Below are 24,802 nucleotides of genomic sequence, written 5' to 3'. Positions count from 1 at the left end.
TATTTTAGGTTAACCATAGAGCAGGAAAATTAAACTTTTTAACGAAGGATTCCAAGTATTTCGGCTTCTTGTTAGTTAAGTTTTCAAAATTGATCACTATTTATTATTATAAACCTACAATACAGCAATAATAAATATTAAATGTGTCTTTTTTAAATAAAATTAAAAATTTAGCCCTCGTCATAAAATATTGGAAAAATACACACCTTTACTCTTTACACCTCTCTACTCTCCTCTAGTCTATGGTCAGAATGGCTGTCGATCGAGCGTAGGGGTGTCGTATTGTCGTAAATAAATTGTGTGAAAATCAATTAATTCCTCATGTAATTTAATTGTTGATAGGGATACGATTATTTTGTAAGCATGAGATCCCGGGGCTGACAATCAGATCTTTATTGGAGCAGTCTCCAGGATTGGTGAGTAGTTTTAATTTCTTCTAACTAGACTCTTGTGGATATTTGTATTTTAGAGCTTCCCGATAGTTGTAATAGGATATTATTAAGCCAAACAATATTAGTGTACGAATGTTTTAAACACTTCCTTGCGCTGATTTTAATTTGCTGTTATACTTACAATACAATGAGACATTTCATTTTGGTACCCTTTCACTTTATTGTGTACATTATTTTCGTGCTCTACTTATTTCGAGCTCGCTCTTTTTTATTATATTCTTAAATTTTTGAAGAAACTTTCCTGGTCCGTTATTTAATAATTACTACGACGGTATGTAACTGAAGTTTAGTTACTTTACAATTGTTTTGTAATTTAAAATGCTCTGGTGTTATTGTATCTATATAAAATGACCTACATTAAAAAACTGTCGCTAAATTTACAATTAATACTTTGTGAAGCTTTCTGTAATTTTGCAAACTTCCTCCAAGCCTACAATAAGAATCTTAATCCATTTATTTTCCTCTATAGGTAGATATAATTAAACATCCCAGTGTACTGTTATGGCATGAGTATTATATTACAATAGTGATTATACTTTTTTGTGTTTATAAAAATATAAAAGCTTAAAATAAATAAATTATTCTTTAAAAACATAGACTTGAATAAAAACTTTTTAGAAAAGGAAGTGTATTGATGTTGATAGCACTGCTCAAATGCATACAAGTGTGATGTGGTGATAAATTATGTTTATTTAGTAAATAAGTAAAGTGGAGTGTATAATTCAATATTTTTATATTTGTTGAGACTCATATTTCCTGTCTAGACTATTCTGAGAATAAACACTAAAACATTCATGAAGTCACGTTTATGACTCCTGATTCTCTGTAATAGATTTTGTTGTTCAAATGATAAATAATGCATCCTATACTTGAGCTGGTGCTTAATTAGACAGCTTGTTCTATTCATAAAAAAACTAAAGTATGGTAGAACATTCCTACCTACCTACAATGATGATGAATGAAAACATGAGATATTAGTTTCAGAAGTTTGCAAGAAAGAACTACAATTCATAGAATAATAGGTGGTTAAACATAATTATTATATTAGAGAAATCATTATTCTGAATTTCTAAACTTGTATGTTGCTGCAGTTAAATGTAATTTAACAGGTAAATTTCATTTTATAGTAAAATTAAATTACTCTATTACGATTAAAATAATGGAAATTATTATTAACTGAAATAAATACTTATTTCGTATTCTTGTAATTTTAACATGTAACTAATTGAATTTGTATGGTAAATATTTAATATATTAGATGGTATATTAAAACATAAACTTATACAATCGATATTTACATCACACCCAGACCTAGAGCATATAAACTGATGCTCTATACATAATACTTGCTATATACATATACCACAATATTATCTTTATCCAAGTATATCTGTTGTCCTTTAAGTAGTGTTGTATAAATAAAATTATTGTTTTTATTATCTATCCTTTTATCAAAATTATATAGCATTATCTTTTAAAACGATCAGATAAAAAGCATGGGAATCCAGCTATGTAGTATTAAAAGTAAACAGCTAATTTACACAAAATAAATTATGATTTATATTGCAATTAATGGTAGTTACGATGCAATTATATTTATGCATATTTTTAGTTATGCCACTGAGTCATTGAAAAAAGTATTTTAAAGATTAAGTACTGCTAATTAAAATGCTCGGAGATCAAAGTTAGTTGATGTTGACTGCTGAAAACAAACATGGCATTTAATCTGAAAATTCTCATTCATGTTTATAAACATTTAATACATAAAGCTAACAATATAAAACTATGTACTTATGTATTGTTTGATAACTTTGCATGAGATAATTTGTATGAATCTATTCACAAAATATGTGCAGTGGCCAGCAGATCAACCTATCCCAATATGTAATTTGATCATTGAATCTTTATATCAAAATGATAAAGTTGAAAATATAAAGACAGGAGCAGGTTAACCTGCTTGCTAATATACTCCCAAATTATTTTAAGCAAGCCTGTACAACTTTGTTCAAGTCATCAGGTCAATGCCCTAGTGATGTCCTTAAAATTTCTAATTTTCTCTTTATGGTTTTCATCTCATTTTATGCAATGTTAATGTGACCACTTCTAAACTTCCATTGATTCAATTTTAATCTAACTTTAAAACAAACCTAAAAATAATATTTAATTTCTTTAGCCTGTCAAGTAATGGTAGGTTAACAAAATTGGTGCCAGAGTAGCTGGTGGAACTAGCTAATTAGCCATACACCATGGACCCAGCATAAGGCAGGAGTCAGAAGTCATTAGATTTTCCATCTTTACATAAAAGAGAAGGCAGTCAAATTGTCTTTGTGCTAAATCTCCACTGTATTGTTTGGAGTTTCTAGACTATAGCCTAAAAAGCGCAAATCCAACTGCTATCTAGAATACAAATCAATCGCGTTATAATCTGAATTTTTAAGGTCCATTAACCAAGTTCCACTTCAGGTGAAGTTAAAATTGGCGAAAGTCTGCTTTAATTTGATTTGCAATGACCATTCATTTGCTTTGGTTATAAAGTAAGATTGCTATGTGATAACTAGATAGGTTCTTCCTTAATGACAGGAAAATAGACTTAAACCAGTTTAATATTGTCAAACTATGATAGTTCTTTGTGAATATAAAGAATATATTGTGAAATAAAGCAGAACGATGCTGATCCGTATCGTCCGTTCACTCCCAGCCGAGGTTCATTTTCGTATTTATTTGAAGTTGATGTTTGTATCCGCGTCTTCACATACGGTTATTCTCCCACAAATGTTTGAGCATGTTATTATTATTATACAACTCAAAGATCACGTTCCATTGCCTTGTTATGAGATAAATTGCGGTCTGTTGTTGCAGTATTCAAATATCATTCTCCGTTAAATATCTGCCATCGTGAATCTAACGCGCCTACAAACATCGTTGTAGATGCATCCGAGCCACACGGTGTCTATTCAATTTGCAAAAAAGTATATTTGAATGAAAAAACCGGCCGGCATTCCATCTTCGGTTTTTTTGTCAGCTGCTAGTGGTATTCTATGATTTATATTTTATTTATAAAATTGAAAACGTTATTTCAATTTATTTATTTTTCTTCTTGATTGATTGATTGTATCAATGTAGGTATACTGTGTACATGTATTTTTTGCGCTGTGCGTTTTTATGTTGTGTAGAAAGTGCTAATAAGTGTCATGCATTGTTAAAGAGCCCCAAGACGTGATCAACCTGAGTGCTACCACCACTTCTGAGCCGTTGATTTGTGTGGTATACAGTGAAGAATGGCGCAGGTCGGAGCTAATATGGAATACCAGGAGTATAAGTGGGCTTACTCAATCATGGACTCCTCCAAGTAAGTAAATAATTATGTCTATGAGCTATGAACTGTTTATACTATTATATCGCTACTCAAACAATTTACTCTTAATCACCGCGTGTTTGCGCTAAAAGTAAACATTTGAACGATTTGGTGTAGGTACTTAGGAGGCACTAAAAAAACTCAAGTGTTTGCTTATTATATCCGTCACTTGAACTAGGAATTTCCGAGATCAGCTCCACTAGATAGAACTGCTATGAGAACCGAGTATTTTGTAAGGTTCTTTTACGTTTTTGTTATTATAAAAACATTAGAACGTCCCTGGGAAAAAGAACAGAGAATAATGTAGTTAGAATACACAAGCGCTGTGGTGTGGTGGAACCGTGGAACTCCACGCCACGATGTACGGCGACAGTCACGGAGACGTATTGCGAAATCACTTTGTATAATTCGCCATGAAAGTATCATTACAAAAACACCAATGACAAGTCCGTTGCGTAATGTTTCTTTATTTACGCGGACAACCATTATTGAAGTAAAAACCAATTGTACAGGCCGGCTATTGCACCTTTATTGTTTGCGGTTTTTGTTTTTCGTACTAGGCATATCACCCATGGTCACAAAGAGATTGGAAAGTGCGATAATTACGCGTCTGAGGTTTTCGAGACGCATTGGAGATAATGTTAAGTCTTGATTCCATTTTATGCTACCCGTATGACCCACATGATAATGTAATTACACGAGAATTAAACTAGGGAAGTGAAGTGTGCTTCTAATTGATACAGAAGCTTATAAAATAAGTAGGAATATCCTCGGTGTGGTTGATGTTGAGTGCATGTTGTTAATTGGAGGGGTCCTGGGCAAGATATTACATTTCATTAGAGAGATACCCCGCGCGCTGGAAAGCGCTTCATTTAATTAGGCGCGGGTCGATAGGTCACTTCGTGGTTTACCTACTTTATCTATCTGTCATTGTCGTTTATTGGTTATTTTCCAGTCTATTTATAATATTTGGGTTAAATATATAACGAAATTGATTGGTACAATAATTTGAATTCATAACGGAATACAATATTAGTTTTGAGAAAACACAAACATGTGAAAATGGGATTGTATAAAGGTGTATCTAATTCAAGCAATAGTCATAAAATATTTTCTGCGAATATCAAGTGATACACGCAGAATGTAGCTGTCTTTTATTAGGTCACATGTCGCAAAGGAAACAGGTTGTATCCGTCACTGCTTGCTCCATAGGAGTCATTAATTTAACGTAGAGTATTGCATTGCGAATCGATTTTATATACACAGACACACCTAGCAGAATGGAAACAAATCGTTTTCTATAAGTGTTGTACCTGGAATTGTAAAAGTTAGTACTTGGTGCAATTTTAATTGTAAATCGGATTTCCGATTGCGTTACGGCGACGTGACCCCGCTAGACCAAGTAACAGTAGTCTATTATTGTCTATTATTCTGTGTGCATAACGATGCTTTTGTATAATCACGCTAACTCTAAACTCCTAAAGTATTGATTATATTATGATATGCAACCGCTTGAAGCGGATACATGTTACACTGCAAATATATTCGTGTTCAATTTAGTTGTTATAATCATATCTGTTAGTGTTACAGAAAATTCGATTATTATGATTCAATCGAAGCTTATGTTACGATTAGTATGTTTACTGTTGCCTATAATATGCTATATTTTAATAAAGGCTAGGCCAAATTTTGTGAGCATGGTTGATTGGATGCCTATTCGTAAGACTTTCACGCGCGAAGAAAATTGGCAGACCTAGATCATGACCTAGATTAACGCGTAAGAACTTTATATGATTATTTTAACTCGAGCGAAAGTTTTAAATATATTAAGAAGAATCAAATATTTTATATGAGAAGGTATCTTGCCCGTTTGACCGATAACAAACCCTCAAATATGTGTATAATATAAACAAACATTCATAAAATCAACAGTTGATAACACGAACAGACAGTTACACGAAAATAGCGGGCGTAAACCCTAAACCACTGGTGTACACAAAAAGCCAGAATGCGGAAACAAAAGATTTACAGTAAAAATGTCATTAAAACTATTGTCCGATGTGATACCGTTATTGTTTGTGTTAGAATATTGTTATGTTTGTAGGGTATCGGCGTGTCTGATCTCGATGCTGCTGATTGTATACGGCAGCTTTCGGTCGCTGAATATGGAACGCGAGGCGAGGGAGCGAGCTGAGAGGGAGAGGGAAGCCACGCTGCTCGGCGGGAAACCGGCTACTACCAGCTCCAGCTCAAATTCTAGTAAGTTCCTAGCACTCCTATAGAGTCCTGCATTAGGATTTTCAGTACACTGCCCTAAAATTACTTGGGACGACGGCACCAGCCTTTAACAGGATTTCAGTGTGGATGTCCATCATGTGATGTCACGAGGTATCGCCCAAAAACCTATCATAGACGGTACATCTGGATAACCAAGGTTTGGTTGAGGCATACATATGATGCATATGGAGATTTGAGATGACGCATAGGTACTCATTTTACTTCACATTGCGATAATACTTGAGGAAAGATTATTAAGGAATACAGTAGGTCTGATGGCCGAAATTAATAACCGATCTTACTCCAAAATCTTTAGATTAAGATCGTTCATCAGTCGGTTAATCAGATCCAGCTCAATGCATCTTACTTGGACAAACAATAATAAACATTCTGTTTCTCCACTCTCTGTGACGAAAGCATTATAGCTCTGTAAACATTAGAAGCTGCACTTTGATAGACACTTTCAGTAACAATTTGCTTAGGTTAGGTATAATGTTTAGTCTATACCATAATATCTAGACTTTACAATAATATACATGTCCCTGAAGACGACGTCCAACAGGCTGGATGATCGGCAAGGTTCCAAATGTTATCAGAAAAATATATAAAAAAATAAGGTTATGCACTTTTTAAATAACAGTGATTTATGTGTTATCCACGAAAAAATACACCCTGTGCTATCTTTTGACTCGTGTTGCTACAAATCTTTATTTTTTCGTCTGCAGTCTTCCTTACATTATGTGCTCCAGTAATACGGAATCATAAATTCTTAGCCAACTGCTTTAGATTGGAAAACATTGTTAGTTTTAGAGGAACCAAATACTCTGAATAAAATTTTCACCTTACTTTAAGTGACTGTACTGAATAAATTATGTATGGCGCTAGTAGTGGCAAATTTCACCAAAGTTGGCGCATTTAATAAGGATTCTAAAATAGTATAGCACTTTGCACATTATTTCTTAAATTCGACATTTTTCAAACGCGATGAATTTATTTGAACACTAAAAATTCTTCTAGTGTATCAAATCATGCCTTATGCAATACTTTGATTTTTGTTGAAAATCAGCGAGTCAAAGTCTTTTAAGGAATACAGAAGAACTAGGTATCTGGCTTCGGCATTTTAGCCACTGAATTATTAAATTATTTTTTGCTTTACCTGATTCGTACTCTTTCAAAATAAAGAATATTTGATGCTTTAGATTAAGATCGTTCATCAGTCGGTTAATCAGATCCAGCTCAATGCATCTTAGACAAACAATAATAAACATTCTGTTTCTCCACTCTCTGTGACGAAAGCATTATAGCTCAGTAAACATTAGAAGCTGCACTTTGATAGACACTTTCAGTAACAATTTGCTTAGGTTAGGTACAATGTTTAGTCTATACCATAATATCTAGACTTTACAATAATATATATGATCCACGTTACATTTGCGGTATTGAGAAATACATAGTTCATTTGGATTGCCTTAAAAATAGCTGCTCCAACGAAATGTAGGGAACAGCTGGCTTTGTTTACTGATTACAATGTTTGCACACTGAACTATACACATAGATATGATTACATTTATCATACACATCTGAGAATTAAGTTCTTAATTTATATCAGCGTGTGTCCTTCACTTTCACTTGTCATCTCACTAAACAAAACACAGTAAATATCAATAATGTTAATAAACTTAAGTAATGTTTGCGAGTTCATTCACCCTAGTGCTTATACAGATGTTTCCTCAAGTTATAATGTTCCGATAAGCTTAAACAAATAATACTATAACCAATCAATTGAACTGGGTCGATGCTTGTCCCACATTTCCAATTGCGCTGAACAATCAAATAATTAATTAAGTTTCATATCCGTACAGTTGTAAAACTTTATGCGTATAATTTAATTTTAAAGGGAAATCGTAAAAGGCCTGTGCTCTGAGCTGTATATTATATCTTTACACTATTTTTTTTACGTTGTTAAGCAAAGGCAGTTTTCCACAGTACCTTGTTCAATCATAATAAAGTTTTGGTTACTATTCAATCAAAGCAATAGCTCAAATATTTTCAGTTCACAGGATGTTTTGAAATTAAATTAATAATTTGACAGGTACTTAATAACTCCAATTATTATTGTAGTTGGACATTTGTGTTAACTATTATATTAAACATCGCAGCAATAGTCAAGTTATATTTTTCACTTTCTAATTTTCTTACGATATTTCTTCACATGAGTTCGTGTGCACAGTTTATAACCTAGTTTGTGAGAACATAACCTAATAGGGACATAGACCTAACTTTACGTTGACAGGTCTCATAAATCATGTCTTGGACATAAATACATTTGATTTCATAATATTAATAAGTGCCATATTTGAAACACTGGTCCTCGAACTCTAATGCACTATAGCGTTGCTAAGTGGTTCAGAATGACCTAAGCAGGTACTAGTAAGTAGTAACCTACACACGTTATTATGCAAACTGTTATTGTGTCAATGGCATATGCTATTTGTAAGCAATCCGACACTGTATTGCATCGTAAACTTATACAGGTTTATTTTGAATCCTACATTAAGTACCTACCTAACTATCGGAAAAGCGTAATGTTATGAACTCCGTATAAAGATACCTATTCTTAATTTTCGCAATTTTGGGTTAAGACAAATTGCAATTTAACTTTTTATAGATACTTAGAAGTATACATATTAGGCAATGTGTTAATTTATATATCCAAAGTGACGCCCTAAATAATGTTCACAAGAAAGGTGTAAACACCTTTAAAGCTAAAGCTTTAATCCAAAAAACCGAACATCTCCCATTTCATCATCATCATTGTCGGCTAATGGCAACAAATATATCCTTCTTTAGAAGGCGTTTGCCATAATCTTCGTTTCCCACGCTTGACAGGCGACTTGGGGACCGAAAATTTAAATGATGCTGATACCCATATCTTGCTTTGATTTCGGTTTTAGAACATATCCTATCATGACCTGTAAAAATTTTATTCTCAGCGTATTAATTAGAGTATCGTTTACTATTAGTGCTCCCTAGACGATCATTACATCATATCGTAATAGTTATAGTACTATAGCCAATTGTCTTTGACTCCATACAAAAGGTCATTCTTTTAGTAGTATAAACTTTCGAGCTAGACACCAAACTATCCCACGTGTGTTCTCGCGTAGATTTAGATTCATTACAGGTCTGGGACTTAGAAAGTGGGTAATTACAATAAGTGGATAATACGCATTGTTGGGCAGGGCATTATTTATAGAAAATATTTTCAAATATCTTTCGGTACCTTTTTTGAGGGATCATTCAATGACTTCTCCCCCTTGGGTGAACCGAAAGGGAGTGGTTTTTAGTCAGTCTCTTACTAAATAAAAACCACTCCATTCCTAATCCTGCTTCAAACCGGAGCGCCGATAACCCGTTACGCCACCCGCAGCCTTTTCGGTACGGTACTTAATATTAAAGCACTAAATGGGTTTTATTCATAACAATTTTGCATAATAGGCACTCTACGTCCCGTTCGTTTTGAATACAGTATTTTATCAAATTGTAGTCGGTTTTTCATCTAATTTTGTGTTCTGTGTTCTCTTTGCAGATGTCCAGACTCTGAACACGATGCAAGCGCTGTGCTTCCCCCTCGGTTCCTCAGTGGCTCTGCTCATCATGTTCTTTTTCTTCGACTCCATGCAGACGCTGGTGGCGATATGCACTGCAAGTAAGTCTACTTAAATATGCACCCTATTACTAATATCTATTCTCGTCTTTAGTTATTTTTATTCTAACGTCAATCATAATAATTGGTTAGCGCCCGCGCCATGCTGACGGGTGTTCTAATGTAACGATACCTATTACAGTTTAGTTTACTTATTATTTTTATAATATTAAAATTTTAATGTTCCAACCAACAGTCATACGGGAGAGTTATGTACTTCCCCGTGTGACTATTTATATGAGAATGTATCCGACGTTTCCAATCCCTATTTCAACGAGGGAAAAATATGTTTGAAAATCTGACTATAGTTTACCACCCAATGAATGATACCTTGTCAGTTATCTTCAACTACAGTCTAAGGTTGTCTTCAACCAGTTTTTGATATGGATCCATTGGCAGTATTAGCACTTAGTAACCCTTATTTTTTATGATGTTAGTTAAAGTTCTGTGTTCGTACCCCAGTAATAGCGTGCGCGGCGCTGGCGTTCCTGCTGACGCCGCTGTGCCAGTACGTGGCGGGCGGCGCGCGCGGCGCCGTGTGCGGCCGCTACTCGGCGCCCGAGCTGGCCGCCGCGCTGCTGGCCGCCGCCATCGTCGCCGTCTGGGTGCTCACCGGCCACTGGCTGCTCATGGACGGTCAGGACTTTACACGCTACTTTACACACTACACTTGTACTCTTCGGCAGTTTTATAGTCAACCACTGATCACTTATAGACTATAGCTTCTTGCTTTACACACTATTATTTATTTAAAATGACAGCAAAAACCTACCGAGCTAGGTTCTGGTCTAGAGCCTATAATAACTTAGTACCTCGGGATTTTTAGATCAATGACCTCCTCGTAGACATCAAAATAAAAAAAATGGTCGATCTATCATAATATGACATATATTTAGCAGAGTTTATCATTCAGAAAGTGCTAGCGTCTAAAACTCTATCTATTCTAATTTATACTGCTGTCTCTATCGCTAACTATACACCAAAATGTATTTAGCAAGAAGCCAGAGAGAGGTCCTTATTAGTATTGCATGCCACTTCAGCGTTTAAGTAATCACTAAACATAAACATTGTGACTCTTCACAAACGAACAGAAGAAAGAAGACTTCTGCGTTCGACAGCTCAGATATAAACTGGGAACTGGGAGAGAGAAGAACGTTTCGTACCGGTGTGGTCGAAGGTACTCGTGTACTAAGTAAGTTGGACTTACTGACCAATACTTCCTTATGTTCCTATGCAATATATATTATGTTCCTTATAATGAGTCTTATCGCATCCACTGTCGGTTTCGTTTCTTGTAGTTGAACCACTAGTCTGTCGAGCCGAACTTTATCATTTTCCGTGAATAAGTAGGCACATGTGGTAATCAGAAAAGTTCGTAGAATTATAATTTAATAATAAGATGTTTAGTTACTCAGTGTTCTCATGTGGCCTTATGATGTTTTTTGTGACCATTTTAAACTAATCCATGAATTCAATAGTATTTTTTTTAAAAGTGTGGATGCGTTTACACTAGACATAGAACTGCAACTACAATTTGCATCACGCACGGATTTATTCCGTGAGATACTCATGAGATATCCACTGTGTCAAACATTTTCTCAAACAGCAAAACACAGTTGGTTCAACTAATATTATAAATGCGAAAGTTTGTGAGTGATTTTGTTTGTATGTATGTTTGTTACTCAATCACTTCAAACCGGCTAAACTTAAAGGGATCGGAATGAAATTTGTAATAAGGGTAAATTATCGTCCGGAATAACATATAGACTACTTTTTATCCTACAGGAACGCTGGCGGAAACTAGTAAATACATAAATGTCTGTCTCTAATGTCCCCAGCGATGGGTATGGGTCTCTGCGTGACGTTCATCGCCCTGATCCGGCTGCCGTCGCTGAAGGTGTCCACGCTGCTACTCACCGGCCTTCTGCTGTACGACGTCTTCTGGGTCTTCTTCTCTTCTTACATATTCACCACCAACGTCATGGTCAAAGTCGCTACCAGGTATGTACTATTTATTTATCGTTTATTTAAAATACTTTCGTGTTTTAATAGAGTGTGTTTTTTAGTTTATCGCTCAAAGACGGACAAACACGCTTATCGCCCTCCCAGCCACACTTTAATCCGAAATGCGTATCCCAACTAAGGGGTGCCCATAAAACACTCTTCAGATTAGATTCTAAACAACATGAAGTATATTCATTCTTATAATAGGTATATCATGTTATGTAGGTCTGGAAGCTTAAAATTGTGATTTATCTAGGCATCTATTTAGTCCAGATAACAAGATGTGTGGCCATGACACAAAAACATGGCACACAAGATTTATAGAACCATATTTAGTAACTCCATCGTAACATTATTATATTACTTTTGGTCCAAGGACAACACTATGTAAACAAATGTATCATCTATCTTGATAATGTGCAAATATTTGCTGTAGATAAAGTCTTAGGTTCTATTCTTTGGCAAATGTTTATTAGAGATTATATTCCAAGTTTCTAATTCTGAGTGATTGTTATCATAGAGAAAGATGGAGCCGTGGTTCACTTTGTTTTATGTATTTTTGTATATTTATTGTTATCTATAAATGCACTTCCAATTTCAACCAACAGTTTAATGTATATAATAAATAACGTTTTCTTAGGGTCAGTTTGAATAAGTATATAGTATATTTTGTAAATCAAGTTTTGACATCTTTTGTAAGCAAGTCTACGGAGAAATACCACTGAAACTATTAGTAACTTTTACTGAGTCCCAAAGTCAATATACAGTATACGTGACTTAACAAAAATGTTACGCACTATTCCTATGTTGTTTCATAAATGTGTATCTATGTTACTTGCAGGCCGGCGGAGAACCCGATGAACGTAGTAGCGCGGCGCCTGCAGCTAGGCGGCGCGATGCGCGACGCGCCGAAGCTGTCGCTGCCCGCCAAGCTCGTGTTCCCATCCATGCACCACCAGGGACATTTCTCCATGCTCGGTCAGTGCCATATGCAAACCAGATTAGTTGATAATTCTTTAATAGATTTCTAACTTTATCTCATTAGTGTAAGGATGAAAATTTCATTCACGACGCCCTAAAGTTCACGCACTATTCTTGTTGGCCCTGTATTTCTATTTCAAACTATAATAATTTTGTTACGAAATATTATGTTAAACTATCAAAATGCTACATTCATTCGGTAGATTATTTCTTGATACAAGTTAGCTCAGTTTAAGTAATTTATTACATCCCAAATCTTCAAATTATCTGTAACATTTAAAATAATAAAACCAATGTTTGATGTTACAGGTCTCGGCGACATCGTGATGCCTGGTCTACTGCTGTGTTTTGTGCTGCGATACGACGCGTATAAGAAGGCTACACTCGTCTGTCAAATGGGACAAGTTCCTGGCCCCAGATCTATGGTACGGTATCATTATAAATGTATCTTGTTGAGCGAAAACTATGTTAAGAAATATGTATGAAAGTGAATATAATTATAGTAGTTGCTTTAAACATACATTGATTATGTGTTTGCAAGTTTTCTTTTGCAAATTGTTATATTTTCTGTGACATTTCGCATAATAAGTCCGGTGATGCTGACATGTAATATAAACGAAATTCTGCTTTTATTTTGGATTGCATGCATGAATGTGTAATACAGAAACAATGTGTATATGTGCAGGGTTCCCGGCTGACGTACTTCCACTGCTCCCTGCTGGGCTACTTCCTGGGCCTGCTGACGGCGACGGTGTCGGCCGAGGTGTTCAAGGCGGCGCAGCCCGCGCTGCTCTACCTCGTGCCCTTCACACTGCTGCCGCTGCTCACCATGGCTTATGTTAAAGTAAGGACCACTCTTCTTATTTAACCGTAATGTTGAGTGTTGCTTAAGTATTTTGAGCTGTTGTTGACGTAATGCTTGTTTCCACAGGGAGATCTCAGAAGAATGTGGAGTGAACCGTTCATAGCTCCGCCTACCGGCAAGTCGGGCGCAGACTTCGACGTGTGACTGGGCGGGCGCGCGCCCCGTCTCCTGTCTGCGTAGAGCCTGCCCCCCCCCCCACTGTACAGTTAGTACCGCTACACCACACACCCAGTCTCTGTGTTCTTCAAGTATCAGTGACCTAGGTAATTAGTATTATTCCTTCCCAACGTGTGAATACCGAGTTGCACTATACATACATACCTGCTGACTAGTAACTAACTGTACGTGCAGCACTGGGCCACTGTGAGTTGATGTGTTTATTATTATAATTATAAAGACATAAGTTGTACTTTTAGGTTAGTCGATACGCTTTTGTTTCGTTAGTAAATGTTAAGTTGAGAAGTTACAGCACAGGGTAACTTGCTGATTATGAATAAACTGTGAAGTGATCAGGACCAGTGCGAGAGATTTTGATTAAAGTAAAACTATGACATTACAATTGGTATTTCGAAAATACTCAGTCGTAGCATTTCATTTAACTTTTTCTATTTCATACTTTTTTATTTGACGTGAATAGTTGTACTGCATGTCACAAATGATGAAGCAATCAACTGAATAGTTGCACAGTAACTGTGTTCGATTGCTGAGCAATGATATTATAATGAAGCATGCAGTATGCAGTGCTACCGATAGGTTCACGTTTGTTCGACAGTATCTTTGTAAAAGAGCCGCAAGGACGGGCACACGTTTTGTATGTCTCATTATTATGTTAGGATCTTTGGATGAATCTCATTTTTACTTTACTCTAATACGTAATCACTTTTCTATGGGTTTTGTATTGGAATCAAGATCAAATTAGAAATATGACAAGTTTGTGATGTATCCCTACATGTATTATGATATTATTGCGGTTTCGTTCACAAGTGGTCATCATTAGTTTCAATGATCAAACTTTGTTGTCACTGCCTTAGACTGATGTTTTCAATGAAGATTTTTTCTATATGTTGAATGGAGTATTATAGACAAATGTTAGACTAAAATATTAGATTGTAAGCTACTAACTATTGTTGTTATTATTATAACAACTGTATTGTTGTTGTAAATTATTTGATTGAATTTAATAAAAGATGTTAAGACATTACATCGTAAGGCGTATACTTGGTATGTGTGATTTAATTTTTATAACAATTTATAACATTTTTAATTTTGGATTTATTTTAATAGGTTTATTTTGTACTAAGTGGTTATCATTGATAAGTTTACTGTGTGCGAGCTAAATACTATTACTATGAAACAGTATTGTGACAAAAGTGATGTAATGATATTATGGAGGCTTAGTTTATCAAGTAACAGACACTGTCACTTATCAATTTGCTGATGTCTATCACATAGATGAAATTCTCGTGCTTTGTGTTCTCAATGTAAAGTGTATCCAAATAGTTTTGGTGTATTTTATAGATATTTATATAAATAGTCACTGAAGTTTTGTCATTGATGTACATAATACATATTATGTGAAATTAATATTAAGATTGATGTTCCATTATTTGCGTCACTGTTTCATCTCATCATTGATCTTGAGACTATTATTGTAAATATTCAACGCCCACACAATTCATTACCTGCCAAAACTTGGAAAATTGCATTTAATATTTTTATATGTATCTGTGGGAGTATGTTTATTGCTATAAATACCAATAAAAATATTAGATGAAAGTATTTTTGCATTTTATTTTGTATCCCTTAGAAGTAAACTCTGCTTATCCCTCCACAATATAATACAGGGTGAAAATATATATGTGGATTCTTTTCTTCCGGCCAGGTTTATACTTTACACATAATTGAACAGTACCTTTTTGTTGAGGGTGAAAAATCATCCAATGGATACTAAGCAAAACTATGATTCAAAATATGCTTTCAAGGTGTTACGCCAAACTATGTCTATGCATATGACATGTCTTCTCCCACCTTGGGCGAGACGGGAGAGAATGTCACTCTTTCTGACTAAAAACCAACCTCTTCCTACTCTTGCTTAGAACCAGAGCCAGTAAATCGTTCATATCATCAAAATCATTTTGTGGGAAAGGAAAGTAACCACACATACAGATGAGTTGGTCACAAAATGTATTCATCTCTGAAAGGGATAGTTTGATCCAATGTCTTGATAATGGGAGAAAAATTGATATTCTAATGATCATGGAAGTTACCAACTACCAAGCAGATTTAAGCATCTTTTGTGTATTATATTGTGAGTACCTATATCAAATATTACCTTATTAAATTGATTGGGATCTATATCTATTTCACCTCTGTTACTATTGCACAATTTTATGTCAGCTCTTTTACACAACAATTTACAAATGAAAGAAACAAGTATTAATGTAAAACTTATTTATTAGTTTCAATTTGTTTGTTAGTGTCCCTTTTCTCAATAAACCTCAACTGCTTCTTCCTCATTCTCTTCAGCTTAGCTGTGTTAGTAATAACTTGAACAATTTCAGATTTCCGTTTATTTTCAGCCGCACGTTCTATGTTTTGTCGCCTTCTCTCCTTTCGTTCTAACTGTTTTTGCTTAAATTCTTCTAATAACTGTTTAGACTGTTCTTTTGTTTTCTGCATTTGCACACGCAGTGCTTGTTTCTTTTCGAAGCTATTTCTGAGTCCTTTAGTCTTATTGATTTTAGAAAACCTGGAAAAGATAATGATTTTGTTAGTGTAAGTTTTTGAGGTTCACTTGTTGGTCTGAGTAAAAATTTATATGAAGGAACTTACTTCTCCTTTTTTGATTTCCAAAATCTTCCGGATTTTGGTAATCCTCTTACTGGTTCCAATTTTGAAGATTTCTTATCTTTCTCATTTTCTGTATCTGATATTTCATCTTCGACAATTACCTTTTCTTCCGTGTCTTGTTTTTTTGCTATGTTTGCAACGATAGCAAGCACTTTATTATGAGTTTCGTCAGTCATATTATAGGGAATATACCAATATTTTTATGAATTAAAAATTTACTATTCACAAAACAATCACAGCCACACAACATACAAGTGCACGTGTTTTTATTTTCTGTCAATGTCAACGTCAAACATCTCTTCACTTTTTTTTATTTCTGTAAAGGGTGGACGTAGGCCACTTCTCTATGCTTTTCTTGTTTAGTCGATTATATGACCAGAAAAAATATTTAACCCGAGGATTTAGAAAACTAAACAAGATACCGATAGCCAATATAATTTGAATGTCAGTGATTTGGTTTTTTTTTAATGCTGTTGGAAGAGTTGGGTGTTAGAAGGAATCTTATTCTAATGTGGCAAAGAGTTTTATCTTATTGTTTTAATTTCAAGTATGACGTTCTTTATGGTTTGCTGTCAAGAACTAAAAACGTCACTGTCAAGTTGAGTGGAGGTGAATTGTCATTCATTATTTGTCAATTTCCAAATAATCGCTGTGATGAAGTGATTCATTCGTTTACGTTTTCATTTCCTCATAAATTAGAGATATATTTCAACTAAATAATTTTATTTCTATAAGCGTATGTGTTCCTGATTCAGGCACATAATCTATTCACCTTCTGATTGAAAAGAATTTCAGGTTAAAAACGACTACGCTCGCCCGGCGGAAGTGAAATAGTGTTTTAGTTTTAGTAAAAAATCATTTTCCTACATAAAAATGCCTGTAAGTTCCTTTATTTATAGTTAACTAGTTATATACTTCCCACCTATGCATACAATTTTGTGTTATATTACGTGTAAATACTAATTTTAACGATTTCCTTATAGGCTTATCATTCGACGTTGACTGACTACACCCAATCCGTTGGTAATCTTGCTCTGTTGCCAATACGCACTTCGTTCAGAGGCCCGGCGCCCATGAGCCCGAAGATTGAATTGGATATTATCGACGAAGCTCTCAACTATTTTAAAGCAAATGTTTTCTTTAGGTTTTATGAGATCAAGGTAAGGGAAACCAATAAGAACTTTTTCTCCTACAAGCATCATATTAAAACGGTTGTATTATTCTTAAAATACTATTTTGTTACAGTCTGATGCTGACAGAGTTCTCATTTACCTGACTCTGTATATTTCTGAATGTCTGAAACGGCTCCAGAAGTGCTCAAACAAGAACCAAGGACAACAGGAGATGTATATGCTGGCCATATCTAAATTTGACATACCTGGCGAATATGGCTTTCCTTTAAACTCTGTGTATGCCAAGCCCACTAGCCCACAGGAGTCTGGTATGATGAACTTTTTACTAGTGTTTCTACATTTGGGTATTTAATTGTGTAAATGTTTCAGTCTAAGTATATTTTGCTATTTCAGATTTGATGAGACAGTATTTGCAGCAGTTGAGACATGAGACTGGTGCCAGAGTTTGTGAAAAGGTATAAATAAGTTTAAAATCACAATTTAAATATCACATGGTACAAATTTTATGACCATTTGACAATAATACTAATAATTACTCTCACAGGTATTTGCTACAGAAGATGGCAAGCCCAGCAAGTGGTGGCTATGCTTTGCCAAGAGGAAATTCATGGACAAGTCACTGTCTGGCCCTGGACAGTAACCAGTGTACACCAAAGTTAGCATTTATTTTATACTCTGTATTTCATTTATGAGATTTTTAAAATGTCATTCCAAAATGTACACACTTTATGATGGTGCAATTATATCTGTATTAATTTTATGTGCTACTTAATTACACTTAAAATATTTGCCAGTAAGAAATGTCTCTATAATCATGAAGTATTGTTTGTCTAAAACTCAATTTATAACAGAATTTTAATATTGTAAGGACTAATTGTATTATTTCAAGTTTTAGAGGAATCAATAAACTATTTAGAAATACTAAAAATACATTTTATTTGATAACTGTATAACATAATATTATAGGTATGTATAAATATAAATTGGATTCAAAACTTGTACAGACTCTAAAATATATGATTTAAATGGTTTGTAAATAATTAGCTAATAGCTGCTATTAATATAATTGATTGGTAAATGACTAAAAATGGGTAATACAACAGTCTTATGCTTAAAACTACAATAGTGAGTATACTGAGAGCTAATTGAGACCATATTCCTTAATTAGTTGTCCAGCTATGACAAGCCTCTGGATTTCAGAGGTTCCTTCATATATCTCTGTGATCCTTGCATCACGGTAATGTCTTTCTGCAGGCATATCCGAGACATACCCCATACCACCAAGGATCTAGAAAAAACAAAACATTTCATGTTATATTTATACCTGTACCCATTTCAATGCCGAATCTTAGTAAAAACCAAAACTAATAAAATAGTAGTTGAAAAGTTTATACTACATGAAATCTGTCACATAACACTTCTGTAAATCTACATACCTGTATGCATTGATGAGATAAGAAAGTAGCTGCCTCTGAGGCTGCCAGTTTAGCCATAGCTGCCTCTTTAGTGTAGGGCTTCTTATTGTCTTTCAACCAAGCGGCCCTCCATGTCAGCAATCTTGCAGACTCCAGTTGTAGAGCCATGTCAGCCAACTTGTTCTGAATAGACTGCAGCTTCATGATGGGCTTCCCGAATGCCATGCGCTTGGATGCATATTCAGCAGCTACATCTAAAGAAGCCTGGAAAAAATATTATAACCAGTTAGTTCCTAGGTTAGAGAAAGGGACTACTTTAGCAATAGACATTGGAGTTTTCTAATTTACCTGTGCAATACCCAAGGCCTGTGATGCAATGCCAATCCTTCCAGCATCTAAAGTCATCATGGCAATCTTGAAGCCCAAGCCTGGTTGACCAAGAATATTCTCTTTGGGAATATGACAGTCTTCAAACATCAGGGAACAGGTTGATGAACCCCTAATACCTAATTTATCTTCCTTCTTTCCTAATTCTAAACCTTTAATAGGTTTTGGTACTATAAAAGCTGATATGCCTTTGTGCTTCAGACTCTTGTCTGTGGTGGCAAAGACCACAGAGGCTTTACTCTCATAACCATTGGTGATCCAACATTTTGTGCCATTCAGAGTCCACTTGTCACCACCATCCTTAGCAGTGGTGGAAGCTGCCCCAGCATCAGATCCATTGCCAGGCTCAGAGAGGGCAAAACAACCAACTATTTCACCTGAAAATTAAATATTGCTTAGAGTTAATGTCTCTTGGTTGGAGAAAATGGTTTAATGAATTTTCTTCTTTATATCATAATTTTCATCATGTTGTATTTGTTTTATTGGGATCGATCCTTTAAACTAATTGGGATAAGATACAAAGTTTTTGGTAAAATGAAATTCTTATTTTTTCTAACATTGAATAATGTACTGTCTAACTTTGTCTATATATTTTGGTGAATGGATGTGTTTTTGTTTTGTATAATAATATGTACATTACTACACATTATAAAATTAACTAGTGGATAGCTAGAAGAAAATTATTTGACTATACAATGAGCTGACCAGCCCAACAGTTAGAAGCAAATTGTGCAAAGTTTTCCATCACCAGATATTGTGCAACCTTTATTGAGCCTGAACCTGTATATCAAATTGTTAAATTATAATTATGTATTTCCATCCTACACCCATTGTGGGACTGTCACTTACAACTGTCCTACATTCCTGAATAGTGCAGGTCCATGAAGAGCTCTAGAACACCAATGTCGCCACTGTTAAGTAGCTCACTGGGTCCAAAGTCCAGACAATACAAACTTTACTGTTGATATAAAAAGTTGAATTAATATCAAACTAATTTGGCATTTGCAAGGGCAACCTTATGTATACTACTATAGTTTTAACATAAGTAACATACCAGTACAGAATGGTGTTACAAATTGTTCCTTCTGTTTGTCATTGCCCCAATGCATTACGGGTCCCAAGTACAGAGAGTTGTTGACAGACATTATCACTCCAGCCGATGCACATCCTCTCGAGATCTCTTCCAGGGCTATAGCATACGCGAGGTAGTCCAGACCAGCTCCGCCAAGTTCCTCCGGTACCGCTATCGACATAAGGCCCAGTTCGCCCATTTTTTTAATTGCATCACCAGGGTACAAATGTTCGCGGTCGAACTTAGCAGCGTTGGGCTTTAATTCCCCTTCGGCGAAATCTCGACAAGTTTTGTATAACATTTGGTAGGTGTCTGAGAGGGCTGATAGCGAAGCTATGCATCTTGTCTGTCTCACACTTGTTGGAGCTGTAAATAAATGTTAATTCAATGAATACATTTTAACATTCCCTAGATGTGTTGTATACTTAACATTTCCCATTCCCACTAGTAATTTGTGTAGTAACTCACCAAGTGTTTGCACTAATTTAGAAAAATTCTTTATCATTTTAGAAATATTAAACAAAAACAATGAATTATTAGAGATACGAATCAAAATAAATCAGGACTTTGAACTTATCATTCGTTTAGAAATTTATAGAGTTGTCCATTAATTTTAGTGGTGTCTCGCTAACAAGCTGTTCAATGCGCTCAATTGAGAATCCAGATAATCGACTATTGTCTATGAAAAGAAATGATGACATGACATTGACACTGATTAATTGTATGACATAATAAATGTCTCTAGATTAAAATTTTGTCAAAGTCAACAACTGTCAAACAAAAATAGTAAAAAAAATATACAAATTACAATGATAAAATGGAGACATTGTTAAGAATTATACCGAGAACTCCATTAAAAGTGACTACTTCTAGATTGTTATTAAATCATGTAGCAAATTATACAAGGTAGGTGATAATTAATTGATAGTCAATAACTGCATAACCTATTTAGTTGCTGTAAGATTTTATCATGATTTCAGATTGGCTGAGGTAGGAAAACTCGAGCCTCCGAAAGCTTCAGGGAAGTATGATACAGGCCAGTTAATTTTACACAAGGTGTTTGGTTATCGAGGAGTGATTCTGTTCCCTTGGTTAGCCCGAGTGTATGACCGAGATGCCACCAATAAGAAGGAGACCAAGGACTCTGCGGCTACCACGGAAGCTTCAGGAGACTCACTGTCTAACGTTGGGAAGGAAGTCAAGGGCAGAACACACACATTCTATCAAGTCCTTATTGACACCAGAGATGCTCCTTACATAGTAAGTATCTAAATTAAAAAATATATTTTTATATTTATGGTACAAGATAGTGGGTCTTGGATAAGAAACTTCTTTGAATTCCTGTAGTTTCTAATAATAATATGGTTATTATGTAAGCCATTGTAACTTCCACTTGGTATGCATGTGGAATATAGTGCCCATGTAGGTAAATGTGATAATCAGCACTCTGATGTGTGATTCAATGGCACAACTCCAAATTAAGTACTTAGCAACATAGTATTATTTGTGAATGATCTTTCTCTTTGTGAATGATACTTATCTAAAAATAATACCAACCATAACTAAAATAAAATGATCTGACAAATTGAGAATAAAGCTCTGGCTTTTTATATAACACTGTTGCAAATGGAGTCCATATAAAAAAATGTTTTAAAAATGCTACATGTGCTACTTACATTATATATTTTAATAATAAAAAAAAACAATTGTATCTCAGTGTCAGAGATCAAGGATTTAAAAGTTTGCTAAACAATAAATTACCTAAATTATTTAAAGCTTTTAGTCTGTAGGTTTATGTGAATGATATTAGGGTGATTTACATTAAAATCTAAATTAATACATGTATACTAACTAGCTCAATTATTGTTGGCTATCATTACACACATCGACATGAGACCAGAATGGAAGAAGCAGGTACTATAATATATGTAGTGATGTGTGTTTGACAAATGCCTGAATACCCTACAATGTAATCTCTAATAACCATGACATTAATTTCTCTAACTAAAGGAGGTATATGTGTAGTCTATAATCTATGCATTATTTCTATAACATTCTTTTCTTACATAGTTTGTACTCATAAAAAGAGTAACATAAAATGGGGTGAATATAGATTGAGATGAGAAGGGCCAAGAAGGGTGAATAGATACTGTAAAGAATTTCCTAATAACTATTCTCTATTCACCCCATTTACCACTAGGAAATTAATGAATTCTCTGATTTTCCCCAATTTATATTATTGTTTATTAACAGTTCAGAAATGATGTACCTGATATTTCTTATGTTTTTAACTGAACACTATTTTCATGAGCATCACATGTATGCTGAATAAAAAATGTACAGAACATTTATACAGCCAGTCTCAAGGCTGATAGAGTAGATGTGTGATTGAGTAACAGATCAGTTTCAATTTAAAGTAGCAACCTATTCATTTAAACTAATCATAAATTACAAATACATTTAGTTAGTATAAACAACTCATCTATGTATAGATGACTTCTATTAGCAGTTAAATGAAAGGTCACATATTTGTCCACTTATATTAAATATTTGTGTTTCAGCGAGCACAAACAGAAGCAGTGACCTTCCTCGGTAACCAGGAGTCGAGCCGGAGCTTGTATGCTATCCCTGGGCTGGACTATGTGGCACACGATGACATCATCCCCTATACCTCCGTAGAACGTGTTCCACTGCAGCATGAACTGTTTGACAAATTCCTTATGCATAATGCTGATAAAGGTAAGGACCAGGTTACAAGTTTAAATTACGATATTATATAAAAGTCCTTGAAGATTGCAGCATGTTGGCAGTGTTGCTGTGCTAAAACTGCTAATTACTATTGATAACTGAGTAGTGGCCGAAATGAATAACCTATGCCAATCCAAAGTCTGTGGATATCAAAGAATATAAAACTTATATTCAAGTCTCTTTTTGAGAACTAAATCACTAGTTTTTAACAAATTCCTTTGCCATTTTCAGACCCTCCCTTCATAGCCCAAGAGACTCTTCGAGCCTGGCAAAAGAAGAACCATCCTTGGCTAGAACTAAGCGACGTACACCGAGAGACCACTGAGGGCGTCCGTGTTACCGTCATCCCATTCTACATGGGCAGCCGCGAGTCACAAAACTCGGCGGTGTATTGGGTAAGTTAAACATAAACATTATATTTCTCCTTCAATTTGAATAGTTATCCAACAATAAGATTTTGTCCTTTGTTGTCATTACGTTTTGACACATGAACATCACACCCCCAGATTAATTTGTAAAGCAAAGAATAGTTCCGTTCCGAAAATGTTGCATAGCATGTGTTTGGCATTTATTTATTCAGTGATGTATTTGTTTTAGTGGCGTTATTGTATCCGCCTGGAAAACTTGGGTTCGCAAGCGGTGCAGCTCCGCGAGCGCCACTGGCGTATATTCTCTCTGAGCGGCACGCTGGAGACGGTGCGCGGCCGCGGCGTGGTCGGCCAGGAACCAGTGCTCGCGAGACACTCGCCCGCCTTCCAGTACAGCAGCCACGTCAGTCTGCAGGCACCCAGCGGACATATGTGGTCAGTTAACAAATCTATTACATTAGTAGCACACAATAGTGCCTAGGGACACTAGTGATTCCTACGGTCTGTTCTACCAAATTGAAAATTCACGAAGTGTCAAACTCTTTGTAGTGATTGAACAAACAGGACCTGTCACACTGTAATAGCGCTATCTGGTGCCACCTGAGCACACGGTAGTGCTCATTCAAAAGTCCAACCAGTAAAATATAATATTTTGTTACAGGGGTACGTTTAGAATGGAGCGGGAAGACGGTTACACATTTGACTGTCGGATTCCGCCGTTTTCCTTGGAGAGCAAGCCGGACGAGAACGTCCCGCCTGCGCCCACGCCGGCAGCGTGACCACCTCCGGGGTCAACGACCGGCGCCTGGCCACGCCCAGTTACGACAATGCACTTGTACCTATGACATAAGTGTCGTGGGAACTAGTCTGAATCTACATTTGTTACAGAACCTACTATATTCCAAGATCCAATGATCCACGCGTCCAATGGTTCGACAGGATGTGATGAATATAATTTTAATTGTGATATTCATTCAACAGTAAGTCATTACTATTACTAGTGACTAGTAATGATCGTATGCCTGTTAGCTTTATTTATTATGTTGTTGTATGTAGATTGAAATTATTTGATTCAACACATCCCTTGTTTTTGTAAAGAATAAATTCCTTAGTTATGTGTTAATTCCTAGATCTGTAATAAATTACAGTATTCTGTTTGAAAAAATGTATCACTGGTGGTTTAATTCAA

At 35.3% G+C, this 24,802-nt stretch overlaps 5 protein-coding genes across 6 annotated transcripts; 3 read left to right on the top strand and 2 right to left on the bottom strand.

Moving 5' to 3' along the window:
• The first annotated feature begins 234 nt into the window (after positions 1–234).
• On the top strand, positions 235–15,419 carry LOC118274444 (signal peptide peptidase-like 3). The gene is made up of 10 exons (XM_035591914.2): positions 235–416; positions 3,658–3,801; positions 5,912–6,066; positions 9,674–9,793; positions 10,253–10,426; positions 11,629–11,791; positions 12,636–12,772; positions 13,085–13,200; positions 13,461–13,619; positions 13,707–15,419. The coding sequence occupies exons 2-10, from the start codon at positions 3,731–3,733 to the stop codon at positions 13,782–13,784; spliced, it is 1,173 nt and encodes a 390-aa protein (XP_035447807.1). The 5' UTR covers positions 235–416; positions 3,658–3,730; the 3' UTR covers positions 13,785–15,419.
• A 657-nt stretch (positions 15,420–16,076) lies between these two features.
• On the bottom strand, positions 16,077–16,777 carry LOC118274447 (coiled-coil domain-containing protein 86). Its single transcript, XM_035591920.2, has 2 exons — positions 16,473–16,777; positions 16,077–16,389 (listed from the first exon to the last, which is right to left on the bottom strand). Exons 1-2 carry the CDS (start codon positions 16,664–16,666, stop codon positions 16,089–16,091), a joined length of 495 nt encoding a protein of 164 aa, XP_035447813.2. The 5' UTR covers positions 16,667–16,777; the 3' UTR covers positions 16,077–16,088.
• Positions 16,778–17,085: 308 nt separating this feature from the next.
• LOC118274446 (actin-related protein 2/3 complex subunit 3) lies at positions 17,086–18,551 on the top strand. Its single transcript, XM_035591919.2, has 5 exons — positions 17,086–17,369; positions 17,474–17,650; positions 17,736–17,931; positions 18,017–18,078; positions 18,168–18,551. The coding sequence occupies exons 1-5, from the start codon at positions 17,364–17,366 to the stop codon at positions 18,261–18,263; spliced, it is 537 nt and encodes a 178-aa protein (XP_035447812.1). The 5' UTR covers positions 17,086–17,363; the 3' UTR covers positions 18,264–18,551.
• LOC118274443 (short-chain specific acyl-CoA dehydrogenase, mitochondrial) lies at positions 18,535–21,133 on the bottom strand. Its single transcript, XM_035591912.2, has 5 exons — positions 20,966–21,133; positions 20,480–20,863; positions 19,387–19,802; positions 19,060–19,302; positions 18,535–18,911 (listed from the first exon to the last, which is right to left on the bottom strand). Exons 1-5 carry the CDS (start codon positions 21,000–21,002, stop codon positions 18,765–18,767), a joined length of 1,227 nt encoding a protein of 408 aa, XP_035447805.1. The 5' UTR covers positions 21,003–21,133; the 3' UTR covers positions 18,535–18,764.
• Positions 21,134–21,201: 68 nt separating this feature from the next.
• LOC118274445 (polymerase delta-interacting protein 2) lies at positions 21,202–24,782 on the top strand. 2 transcript variants are annotated; one of them, XM_035591917.2, is made up of 6 exons: positions 21,202–21,403; positions 21,460–21,757; positions 23,059–23,236; positions 23,477–23,640; positions 23,843–24,048; positions 24,275–24,782. In XM_035591917.2, the coding sequence occupies exons 1-6, from the start codon at positions 21,315–21,317 to the stop codon at positions 24,390–24,392; spliced, it is 1,053 nt and encodes a 350-aa protein (XP_035447810.2). In that variant the 5' UTR covers positions 21,202–21,314; the 3' UTR covers positions 24,393–24,782. The 2 variants fall into 2 exon arrangements, with proteins under 2 accessions (XP_035447810.2, XP_035447811.1); XM_035591918.2 differs by having other exon boundaries at positions 21,223–21,403; positions 21,478–21,757.
• Positions 24,783–24,802: the final 20 nt, after the last annotated feature.

Source organism: Spodoptera frugiperda, chromosome 11 (genome assembly GCF_023101765.2).
Source record: "Spodoptera frugiperda isolate SF20-4 chromosome 11, AGI-APGP_CSIRO_Sfru_2.0, whole genome shotgun sequence".
Lineage (NCBI taxonomy): Eukaryota > Metazoa > Arthropoda > Insecta > Lepidoptera > Noctuidae > Spodoptera > Spodoptera frugiperda.
The sequence above is the reverse complement of the archived record's forward strand: the minus strand, read 5'-3'. Positions and strand labels throughout refer to the sequence as shown.

Bases quoted from the DNA above. Each gene is read 5' to 3' on its own strand.
- LOC118274444 (XM_035591914.2), top strand. From the start codon at position 3,731: ATGGCGCAGGTCGGAGCTAATATGGAATACCAGGAGTATAAGTGGGCT. The intron at 10,427-11,628 runs GTCAGGACTTTA...TAATGTCCCCAG, and splicing joins CCACTGGCTGCTCATGGACG to CGATGGGTATGGGTCTCTGC. The intron at 13,201-13,460 runs GTACGGTATCAT...GTATATGTGCAG, and splicing joins TTCCTGGCCCCAGATCTATG to GGTTCCCGGCTGACGTACTT.
- LOC118274447 (XM_035591920.2), bottom strand. From the start codon at position 16,666: ATGACTGACGAAACTCATAATAAAGTGCTTGCTATCGTTGCAAACATA. The intron at 16,390-16,472 runs GTAAGTTCCTTC...TATCTTTTCCAG, and splicing joins TGGAAATCAAAAAAGGAGAA to GTTTTCTAAAATCAATAAGA.
- LOC118274446 (XM_035591919.2), top strand. The intron at 17,932-18,016 runs GTATGATGAACT...TTGCTATTTCAG, and splicing joins CACTAGCCCACAGGAGTCTG to ATTTGATGAGACAGTATTTG. The intron at 18,079-18,167 runs GTATAAATAAGT...TTACTCTCACAG, and splicing joins GTGCCAGAGTTTGTGAAAAG to GTATTTGCTACAGAAGATGG.
- LOC118274443 (XM_035591912.2), bottom strand. From the start codon at position 21,002: ATGATAAAGAATTTTTCTAAATTAGTGCAAACACTTG. The intron at 20,864-20,965 runs GTGAGTTACTAC...ATTTATTTACAG, and splicing joins TAAATTAGTGCAAACACTTG to CTCCAACAAGTGTGAGACAG. The intron at 18,912-19,059 runs GTATGTAGATTT...TGTTTTTTCTAG, and splicing joins TATCTCATCAATGCATACAG to ATCCTTGGTGGTATGGGGTA.
- LOC118274445 (XM_035591917.2), top strand. From the start codon at position 21,315: ATGGAGACATTGTTAAGAATTATACCGAGAACTCCATTAAAAGTGACT. The intron at 21,758-23,058 runs GTAAGTATCTAA...TTTGTGTTTCAG, and splicing joins CCAGAGATGCTCCTTACATA to CGAGCACAAACAGAAGCAGT. The intron at 24,049-24,274 runs GTCAGTTAACAA...ATTTTGTTACAG, and splicing joins GCACCCAGCGGACATATGTG to GGGTACGTTTAGAATGGAGC.